At 38.1% G+C, this 11142-nt stretch overlaps 1 protein-coding gene across 1 annotated transcript; it reads right to left on the reverse strand.

Annotated features, from left to right (window-relative positions):
- Positions 1-3604: 3604 nt before the first annotated feature.
- Positions 3605-6212, reverse strand: PTH (parathyroid hormone). Its single transcript, XM_008711962.2, has 3 exons — positions 6152-6212; positions 3986-4076; positions 3605-3866 (listed from the first exon to the last, which is right to left on the reverse strand). The coding sequence occupies exons 2-3, from the start codon at positions 4069-4071 to the stop codon at positions 3605-3607; spliced, it is 348 nt and encodes a 115-aa protein (XP_008710184.1). The 5' UTR covers positions 4072-4076; positions 6152-6212.
- Between the last annotated feature and the right edge of the window lie 4930 nt (positions 6213-11142).

Raw genomic sequence — 11142 nt, forward strand, 5'->3', positions numbered from 1 at the left:
ACTGGACCATTTCCTTACACTATATACAAAAATATACTCAAAATGGATGAAAGACCTAAATGTGAGACAGGAATCACTTAATGTGGGGCTTGATCCCGGGACCCTGGGACCAAGACCTGAGCTGAAGGATAAGAAATGCAAAAATTAATCACTGATTTTAAAACCTGACTATTCTAAATCCTGGGCTTTGCTTGGGGTGAAGTTGAACTAGACCCAACAGGCCCAGTTTAAGGGCAGGTTGTTTATTCCTCCAGCATGTCCTTGGAGGGGCCACCTCCGTGAACTGCTGCTTCAAAATAGAACCCTTGTTTCTGTAGAATTCTGTATAGTCTGGGTTGGATACTCACAGGCCCAATCCTTGAAGACTTGGGAAGGAAGGTTTCCTATGTGTGGGCCACATGGGGAGGAGAATGATAGGGCTAGAGATATTCAGAAGGACACGATATCCAAGGATTAAGTTAAACGATGAGAGAAAGTTATGGAAGAGTGACTTGTGGGCCCCCATCTGAGACTGACCTTTCAGGGACTGGAAGTTGATTCAAAGAGCACAGTAAAGCAATTTTTCACTCCCTAAAAGTAATTAATAAATAAACCAACCAACCAACCTATGTTTACATGGGAACTTAAAATATGATTTTTAAAATTATCTACAAAGCTATGGGGAAATAAAAAATTGTTTGATAGGGGCACCTGGGTGGCTCAGTCGGTTAAGTGTCTGCCTTCAGCTCAGGTCCTGGTCCCATGGTCCTGCGATTGAGTCCCACATCAGGTTCCTCAGCAGGGAGCCTGCTTCTCCTTCTCCCTCTGCCCCTCTGCCCACTTGTGCTCTCTCTCTTTCTCAAATAAATACATAAAATCTTTCTAAAAATTGCTTGATAGATGGTATTTGGGACACTGACTGTCCATATTTAAAAATAATTAAGCTCCAACATAACATTTTGTCATAAACAAAATTAGACTCCAGAATAGTAAATACTTAAAAGTGAAAAGGAAAACTCTAAAGCAGATGTAAGAGAGAACTTTGTGACCTAGGACAGGGGAAAGACTTCTTCAATAAGACTCCAAGACACAAACAGTAAGGTGAAAAATTGATGTATTTGTGTCCATCAAAATTAAGCAGAGTTAGTAAATACTTGATACGCTGGAAGAAAATATTTGTGACATTGAAAACCAACAAGGCATTTGTATTAGAATATGCAAAGAACTCAAAATTAACAGGGCCAGAAAATGAATTAAAAATTGGCAAAAGATATAAAAAAAAGTTCACAGACAGGAGGGCGCAAGCGGCCAACATGTAGAGAGTTGAATCTCACTAGTATTCAGAGGTAGGCAAATTAAAGCAACAAGTTACCACTTACCGTCAATGTGACAGAACTCTTTATAAATGCACATACTTCCAATTGTAGGTGGAAATAGGCAGAAATGCCTCGTTCTTCTGGCGGGAATAGAAACTATACATGTGATTCACAAGCAGTCTTGAGAAGCTCATGTATCAAGATTCCGCCCCTGGGTAAAAATCCCAAGGAAAATCTCACACAGTTCCATCAGGGGACAAATTCAAGAATACTCATTGAGGGGGCGCCTGGGTAGCTCAGTTGGTTAAGTGACTGACTCTTGATCTCAGCTCAGGTCTTGATCTCAGGGTTGTGAGTTGGAGCCCCACTTTGGGCTCCACACTCAGCATGGAGCCTACTTAAAAAAAAAAAAAGAATATTCGATGAGGCTTGATACCACCAAGGAGCTGGAGGCACTGTCCACACCACCTTCTAGTGCTTATTCTTGTGTTAGGTAGTAGGCTGGAAAGCTAAAAAATACATTTCCCAGACACCTCTGCAGCTAAGGTTCTAGAAGAGATGTAGTTTCAGCCAATCGTATGCACTCCTGTGAGATTGGGCAGGCCTAAGTAAGGTGATTCTGTGACTTCTCCTTTTCTGCTGGCAAGTACTCTTGTGGAGGGTGGCGACACTAGACGTCAAGAAGGGAAGTGCTTGCCATCTCTTTCTGCAGGTACAGTTTGTTTCTGGAATAGCAGTAGGAAGCAGCTGCCTTCTGATCACGGCAGTCTCTGATAGCATCAGTCAACTGCTGATATTAGCAGAGAACAACTCTCTTGGTGACTTTGCGAGTTTTTCCTCCAAGTTTAACAAAGAGCCTATTTTCGTCAGCATTCTCAATGATTTTGTAATGAATCTCTTTCTATTTAAACTAACTGAAGTAGATTTTGTTCTCTGCATTTAAACCAAAGTCTTATCGATTCCACCAGGATGCCTGACATTTGTTAATATTCTACATTTTGCAAAATTTGCTTGCCATTTCAGTCCCATCTCAATTATTCCCTACGTCGAGAAGATCTGTCCCCTTCTCCGTGTATCATTGCGTTTTGCATTTCACATGTAATATTGTAAATACTTGCTTACATCTCTGTCTTCATTCGAACATGAACACTTTGAGGCCAGGGTGGGTTTTAGTCCTCAGTGACACAAGGCACATTTTATTTTTTTTTAAAACACTTTTTAAGGTATGTTCATTTATTTTTATTAGTAATTTGTACACCCAATGTGGTGCTCAAACGCACAACCCCGAGGTCAAGAGTCACTACTGACTGGCACAGCCAGGGGCCCACACAAGGCACGTTTTAATTGCACATGGAGACACTGTATTGGACAGGCCAGAATATAGAACATTCCCATCATCACAGAAAGTTCTGTTGGACGGTGTTGGTCCCAATAGAACAGGGCTCTGTATTGTGCCCTTCTGGAGTATCTTGTGCTTTTCTTTCAAAGTGCTTAATAATGAATTAATGCCCATCTTTCCTACTAAATTGTAGGCCCCATTAAAGTAGGAATTGTGTCCCTTTTGCTTACCAGTGTGTCTAGTGTCTAATACAGTACATGACAAATAATGGACACAAATCAATATTTGTTAAATGACAAGTGAATGAAATTATATTCTAATAAATACAAAAATTCTGTCCTTTGCAATTTGGGATCCAGACTAGTGTACAGACAAATGCTTTTTCAAGTTTCAGACCATTTTCTGCCTTTCCTTGCTGAGCATTTCCTTTCCTTTCCTGAGATGAAGAGAACAATGCTATCTAGGTAGTGGGGATTTGGGGACATAGTACTTTGGTAATATTAAAAGGATGATGTTCGAAATATGGGAATGTGACACACATTATTAAAAAAAATCTTGCACTATTCTTTCTATTCAAGATCAATTTAAACATTTTGGTATTTCTCATATCCCCGGAAAACATTCTTATAACAAATGAGAAACATTTAACTTCATTTATTTAAAATTATGATCGTTAAATTTTTATTTTGCATCATAAGATGGGAGAGAGGTTAAAAAGTGCAATTTTATTCTTTTATAAATTATGCAAAAACATACTTTAAAAAGAATAAACAATAGAAATAGATTAAAAGAGCTCTTAAATGAATTAAAGTAGAATCAAAATAATCAATTAAAATTTCAGCTATCATGGCTAGCAGTGGATTAGACGTAAATTTTGGTGTTTATTAATCTTAAGAGCTTGAAAGTGTTAGCAGCATGTAATATTGTTGCCCTGTGCTGGTATCAGAGCAGCGCTCTGATATCTCTGTCGTCACTGGGATTTAGCTTTAGTTAATACATCCACATCAGCTTTGTCTGCTTCTCCGAGACTTTTTTGATGGTTCTCAACCAGCACATTGTCTTCCTTTTTCTGGGGCCTCTGGGAACCACCATCTCTGTGCGCTGTTGGAGCTCCAAGGGCAACAAAGTTGTGCACGTCCTGCAGCTTCTTCCGCAGCCATTCCACCCTCTCCATGGAGCTCAGATGTTTGCCCAGGTTATGCATAAACTGTATCTCGCTCACAGATCTCTTCCTGGAGGGAACAGAAAAAGGGAGGACCACTCCATTAGTTTTCCTCTTCCCCATCATAAAGCCAGCCTTAGAAATCCAATTCCCATGCCCTCACCGTGCAGAACAGGTTACAATACTTACTTAACAGGTTTCCCATCCGATTTTGCAAGAAAACAAATTGCAAACATGACAATCATTACTTTAACCATGTCTTTTGCAGACATCATCTTCACTAAAAGGAAAAGCAAAATGGAAGTATTTAAAAATATTTTTAATATGCCAAACTATACAATTAAATTTATAGTAGTTACCATTACAACCACACAACTGCATAGAGAGTGTTACAACAGCTAATTGGATTGGTTTTCATGAAAGACTTTAGAATCAGCCTCTTTTATTTTACAGATACATGTAGTATATATTATATATACATGTAATTTCATGTAATATACATGAAATTCAATAGATTAGTTTTACTTTCTTAAGTATCTTTTTGAGAGTTTTGTGCAAGTTTTAATATATGAATTTTAAGCCATATGAGGAATGAAAAATCTTCCTTTTTAGAATTTCCTCCCACATTTTATGTTGTTATGATTAAGTGCTTATAATCTGCTTGAAAATGGCTCTCTCTCTTTTTTGAAGATTTTATTTATTTATTTATTTATTTATTTATTTATTTATTTGACACAGAAAGAGTACAAGTAGGGGGAGCTGCAGAGGGAGAGGGAGAAGCAGGCTCCCGGCTGAGCAGAGAGTCCGACGCAGGGCTGGATCCCAGGACCCTGAGACCATGACCTGAGCCGAAGGCAGACACTTAACAGACTGAGCCACCCAGGCTTCATGAAAATGTCTAATTCTCTTAACCAGGTAAATTGCTAACACTGTTTATTTACAAATTTATTTCGCAAATTTCCTTTTTCATAAATCAACTTCATTTCAGGCACTACAGTAATAACCATAAATACCAACTTAATAGGCTCTGATGTAGAGATTTTTAATGAATTAATGCACACTTCTATCATTAAAAAGAATGTGTCGAAGTATTTTTAAATCACCTAATTAATTACTTGTTTATGGATTTAGAGGCTTGGCTCCATATGGAATGCTCGTCTATCTAATTCGGCTTATTTTATTAACAATCTTGTTGGGGTATAATTTTTAGCACTTTCCTCTTTTGCTCATAAAGCTTTTCATCTCAAAATAGAATATCTTACCTTAATCCGCATTTCAGTAATTGCGAAGCCTATTATTACAGAAGTGCTTTCTCTTAATGCTTAATGTTCTCCATTTTAACATACACGGGATGTCTGTGTGCTCGTTTTAAAGCGACGGAGCACCATTTAGAAGTCGCATAAGAAACATTGTAATCTATTGCATTTATTTTCACTCTGCCAGAGAAAGCTACTGACGGAGCAACAAGTGAAGACGCTTCAGTGTTGGTTTATGCTAGCAAGAGGCGCGGTAGCTAGAGGCAAGGAGCGTTGGTATCTAGTCCTGCCTTTGTCACATTCACCTAGTAACTTCAGACATCTCTCCTTGGCTTCCTAGTTCTTCATAGAGAGAAGAGCCTTGCATAAGAATGCCATTAAAAGGAAAAGAGCAGTTGTAAAACACCGTTAAAATTCATGTACAGTTTTCAAGATAGCAAATTTGGAAGGGTTTTATGTAAAGGGATTATCCAGCAGTAAAACTGAATTTCTCCAACTCTAATACACAGATTTGAGCTTTCTATGAGTCATATAACAAACAGTCTAGATAAGGATATTTGGCAGGAAAAATGAATTTTAACACAACTTAATAAATTTGTATTGGTTATTTGAATCAGAATTACTCATTCCTCACTAGGCTGTTTTATTTCAAAATTTCAGTAAGATACCATTAGCGCATATCATGCCAGATTTTAATTATTTTTTGTGTGATATCAGATGGATTTAGAAAAAACAAGGCATCTAGAAAGACTTGAATTGTAAAAATCACTGATTTAAGAGCATTTTAGCAGCATACATTTATTTTGTGTTGTGGTACTTTAAATTGAACAGAATTCAAACTCTCCCTTAAGAATTTACCTTGAACAAACAGCATATTTATAGAAAACAGTACACGTTATATAATTGCTCAATTATGAAAAAAATCTCAAATGAAATTTAAAAGAGAAACTAAAGATTACTCACCACACTATGTCTTGTGACAAATCTTTCAGGTGTATCGGCAGCTGAGGCTTTCTCGAAGTTGAATCAACTTGTGAAAGCTGATGAATTGAACTATAGACCCTCAGGTGTGACTTTAATATACAGGTCTTCCTCTCACCAAGAGAAGCTTTTTTATTGTCAGAGATGACGTCACTCCCGATTCTCTGGATTGTAACTATAGGTTCAGAATCACACCCCCCCCACTGGGCGGTGCCTATTCCTCTTAAATTTTAAATAACTGGGTATTACAAGGAAAACAGTGTGGGCCTGGAAGAAGGGTTTATGCAAAGATTTCTAAAAAATATCAAATTATAATTCTGACTGAATTAATGAATTTATATTATAAGGAAGACTAATTTCAAAGATTTATGGTAAAGTTATTGGTTGCAAGTAAAATCTGAAAATAAGTGTATTGGTTATAACCACACTATTGGTATAATTATTGTGAGGATTATAAAGAATCACATTGTGTTATTCTTACTTTATAAGCCATTTTCCAGCAATCCAGATTATTCCTGGGCATCATTAAAAAAAAATAGACCTAGTGCTTTTCTTAAAGGAAGCGTTAAAAATATTTTGAGAAAATGCTTTGTATGTAATTAATTTTAAATCTTTAAACGTGAAATTACTTTAAAATTCACTTAACTTAAATTTCATTTATGCATTTTAAGTTGCAAGGAAAACACTTGCTAAGCACTAACTATCTGCCAGACTTCATATGTATTACCCCGGGAAGTCTTCACAGCCATCCTTTAAAGTAAATACTCTTATTAGCCCAACTTTCACATGAGGAAACTAAGGATTGGAAAGTGGAGAAGATGGGATTCAACAAAGGTCTTTGTGACTCTAGAGCCATTCTGATTCTTACTATCTCAGTTTCCCCCTAGAAACGTAGCTCTTCTTCGCATTTCAGTCTTTAATTGGCCTAGCCTTTTGCAGCCTCTTTGCCCAGGGATTGGGTCTTGACTCTCAGGTTTTGCTGTTATGATTACAGACCTGCTTCAAAATCTAACGAAGGCATAGTGCTGTCAGCTTTCTGACTTCCAATATTGCTACAGCTGGAGCCCCAGCTGTCAGTTCAAAACCCCTTGAATGCACCCCTGGGTGTATCCAGGGTTCATTTAGGCACCTTGCCTTCCGACTAAAGTCCCAGAATTGGATTCGTTTTCTTAGTTCCGGTCCTACCAGGCTGCATGTTATCCCCTTTCCTGCTAACCATTGCCAAGGTTCGACTCTACATCGAGCACAAGCCAGTCCAAGTTTGGACAGTAACTGTACAGAGTCTAGAATGAGCGTTCTGTATTAATCCTCTTCGCTGGGCAAACCTTACCTGGAGTGTATGTCCAGACTCCATTTTAGAAGTGCTACCGACAACCTGCAACGTGACTAGAGGAGATGTGCCAGGTTGCTGAAAATGTTGGAAGACCTGGCATATGAGAAGCAGTTGAATGAAACTGGAAAAGACTGGAGAAGACTTGGGGTGACCATAGATAGCTGCTTTTAATTTTTGATGGTGCTATCGCAAGGAAGGAATATTTACTGAGGTTTAAGGAAGGAAGGACTGAGTTTAATGGTTAAAGATTACAAGAAGGCAGATTTGAGGTGAACTCGGACATTTTAATGATTAAAATAAGGAATCAAGGGGTGCCTAGCTGGCTCAATCGGTTAAGCATCTGACTCTTGATCTCGGTTCATGTCTTGATCTCAGGGTCATGAGTTCAAGCCCCGCATTGAGCTCCACGCTGGGTGTGGCACCTACTTAAGAAAAGAAAAGAAAAGAAAAGAAAAGAAAAGAAAAGAAAAGAAAAGAAAAGAAAGAATCAAACACCTTCGTAAGTAGTGAGTTCCCCAGCACTGCAAGGGTTCAAGGAGAAGCTACATGAGCATTTGCCAGTATAGAGATTCATACATAGCACAGGGCTGAACTAGGAAACCAAGAGATCCCTTTCCACTGTAACTAACCTATTATTTTGGTCTTTTTGAAGACCTCTTCTGATGCAGAGTCTACACGTGATGTTTGTGTACCATTTTTTGGTTATATACCGTTGAGAGGAAGGAGAATTGGAAATGCAAATGATTTTATAAACACATTTTCATTGTTATTATAGTGCCATGTTTAACATTTTAATTTGTAGGTTTTTCCCACTTCTTTGAGTAAGTTTGACATAATTGACAGCCTTCCAGGAGTAATGCAATTAGTGCTTTTACTGTGTTCCTCCTACTGCAAGTAAATAAGAATAATTGTCCTATTAAATACAACCACGGGATTATACTAGTTTTTCAGACAAATAAAGCAAACAATTCAAACAATGTTCACTTGTTCAAAAAATGCATTGAGTATCTATGATCAGCTAAGAGCTACGTTAAGCACTAGATGATTGAGACATGATCTCTGCTCTCAAGCTTAACACATAATTACACTATGTGATAGATCTTATAATAGAAATATGAAGAAAGGCTTCTACAAGCACAGATGAGGAACTGACTAAATTTCCAGACTCGTTGGAAGCTATTTTACTGAGAAGCTGAAATGTTCTCCAGGATGATTGAGTTTTCCACCAGAGGTGAAAAAGAGCAGAGGAAACAGCATGCGCAGAGGCATGGCAGCAGTGAAGACTACGCTAGTAGAAGAAGAGGGGAGATGAGCGATGATCCCATAGAAGGTCCTTGGGTGCGAGCTGTGGAAAGCATTCGTGTGTATGAGGACAAGTTTTATCTTGTACTCCTTTCTAAATTCATGCATGTTAGTAATATCTTTGTGTCTCTCAGATTTCTTAAAGGACTTTCTGACCTTCCCACCAAGAAGAGATAAAGCTGCCAAGACTTGGCACATTGTTTATCTGAACCATCAGGGTCTGGGACTGCAGTCATTAGATAAAAGGACATCATTTAAGAAATAAGAAGGCTAGGGGCTATGTGGGCACAGGAGGCTGATGTCATATTGACAGAAAAGCTGAACACAGCTTTTTGGTTTGAAAAGCTCAGCCTTTCTTAGCGCTCTCAAGTTCTCTGAAGCCAGGATCAGACCACCTACTGTATTCCTCACATTTGGGAAAGATAAAAGGGCCATGTGTTTCCTCTTGCATTATGGGAGGTTTAATTTTAGACTGATACCTTTTCCTTCTGTTTGTGCCATAGGAATTAGTATGGTTTGGGGGACTTAGTATCAAGAAGAAACTTCCAGGGCTAGGAAATCCAGCTATAGTTCTCCTGATTCCAGACAGATTAGATGGTATCTAAACAGTTGACTTACTCTTTTGCTTTAAGCTCCTCTAGGGATATTGAGCTACTGAGTTCTTTTTAACATTTTTTTATTATTGAAGTGGACATACAGGGTTATATTAGTTTCAGGTGCCCAAAATAGAGATTTGATGATTCCATTCATTATGCAATGCTCACCACAGTAAGTACAGCCACCATACACCATTATTAGAATATTATTGACTATATTCTCTATGCTTTACTTTTCATCTACATGACCTATTCATTTTAGAATTGGAAGTTTGTATTTTTTCTTAAAGATTTATTTATTGAGAGAGAGAGAGTGCGAGTGCAGGGGGGAGGGGCAGAGGGAGGGGGGGTGACAATCTCAAGCAGACTGCACACAGAGCACTGAGTCTGACACGGGGCTCAATCTCATGACCCTGAGCTGAAACCAAGAGCTGGACGCTTAACTGACCGTGCTACCCAGGCGCCCCAGAAGTTTGTATTTCTTAATCCAATTTCACCTATTTTACCCATTTCCTCTGGCAACAACCAGTTTGTTCTCTGTATTTATGAGTCAATTTATGTTTGTTTATTCATTTGTTCTGTTTTTCAGATTCCATACATAAGTGAAATCATATGGTATTTGTCTCTGACTTATTCCAATTAGTATACTGTCCTCTTAATTTTGTGCTAAACAGCAAAATATCATTCTCTTTTATGGCCAAATAATATTCCATTGTGTATATGTAGGCATGTGTGTGTGTGTGTGTGTGTGTACACCACATCTTCTTTATCCATTCATCTATCAATGGACAATTAGGCTGTTTCCATATCATGGCTGTTGTAAATAATGCTGCAGTAAACATAGGGGTGCAAATATCTTTTTGAATTACTGTTTTCATTTCTTTAAATACCCAGTAGTGGAATTACAGGATCATGTGGTAATTCTGTTTTTAATTTTTTGAGGAACTGCCATACTGTTTTCCACAATGGTTGCACCAATTTACGCTCCCACCAACAGTGTAAGAGGGTTCCCTTTTCTCCATATCCCCACCAACACTTGTTACTATTCGTGTTTTGATTTTAGCCATTCTGACTGGAGGGAGGTGATATCTCGTCGTGGTTTTGATTTGCATGATGTTGAGTGATGTTGAGCATCTTTTCATGTGTCTCTTGGGCATCCAGATGTCTTCTTTGGAAAAATGTCTATTCAGGTCCCTTGCCCATTTTTAATTGGATTATTTGGGGGTTTTTCTGGTGTTCAGCTGTATAAGTTCTTTATATATTTTGGATATTAACTCCTTATCAGATATATCATTCGCAAATATCTTCTCCCATTCAGTAGGTTGCCTTTTTGTTTTGTTGATGGTTTCCTTCCCTATGCAAAAGTTTTTTTATTTTGGTACAGTTCCAATAGTTTATTTCTACTTTTGTTTTCCTTGCCTGAGAAGGTAGATCCAGAAATATGTTGCTAAGGTCACTACCCATGTTTTCTTTTAGTTTTATGGCTTCAGATCTCACATTTAGGCCTTTTTTTTTTTTAAGTTACAGCATCTTAATTTTTAGATCCTAATGTCCACATCTCAAAGTAGAATACTACCTTCCCTCCTTTGAGTTATGAGCTTTCAGATATGAGCTGTCATATGCAAAAGTGTTTTGCATATAATTGGCATTAAAAAATGCATATTGAAACTAAATCTGAAGGGAAAGTGTTCCCTGCCCTGAGGGTCTCCCTCACTCCAGGAGTCCCCAGTAATAAACATGGAGAGTATTGAGCAGCTGGGCCCAATCTGCTCTCTGCCTCCAAGATCTGCAGCCCCTGAAGTACAAAGAATTCTGAGGCAGTGGGCAGCTAGGATGTTCATAAAATCCATGCTGAATTTGCTATTTTCACAAGGAATT

Source organism: Ursus maritimus, unplaced genomic scaffold, assembly GCF_017311325.1.
Source record: "Ursus maritimus isolate PB19 unplaced genomic scaffold, ASM1731132v1 scaffold_23, whole genome shotgun sequence".
NCBI classification, from domain to species: domain Eukaryota; kingdom Metazoa; phylum Chordata; class Mammalia; order Carnivora; family Ursidae; genus Ursus; species Ursus maritimus.

Coding starts and splice junctions, on each gene's coding strand:
- PTH (XM_008711962.2), bottom strand. CDS start 4,071: ATGATGTCTGCAAAAGACATGGTTAAAGTAATGATTGTCATGTTTGCA. Junction 3,867..3,985: donor TCGGATGGGAAACCTGTTAA/GTAAGTATTGTA, acceptor TGTTCCCTCCAG/GAAGAGATCTGTGAGCGAGA.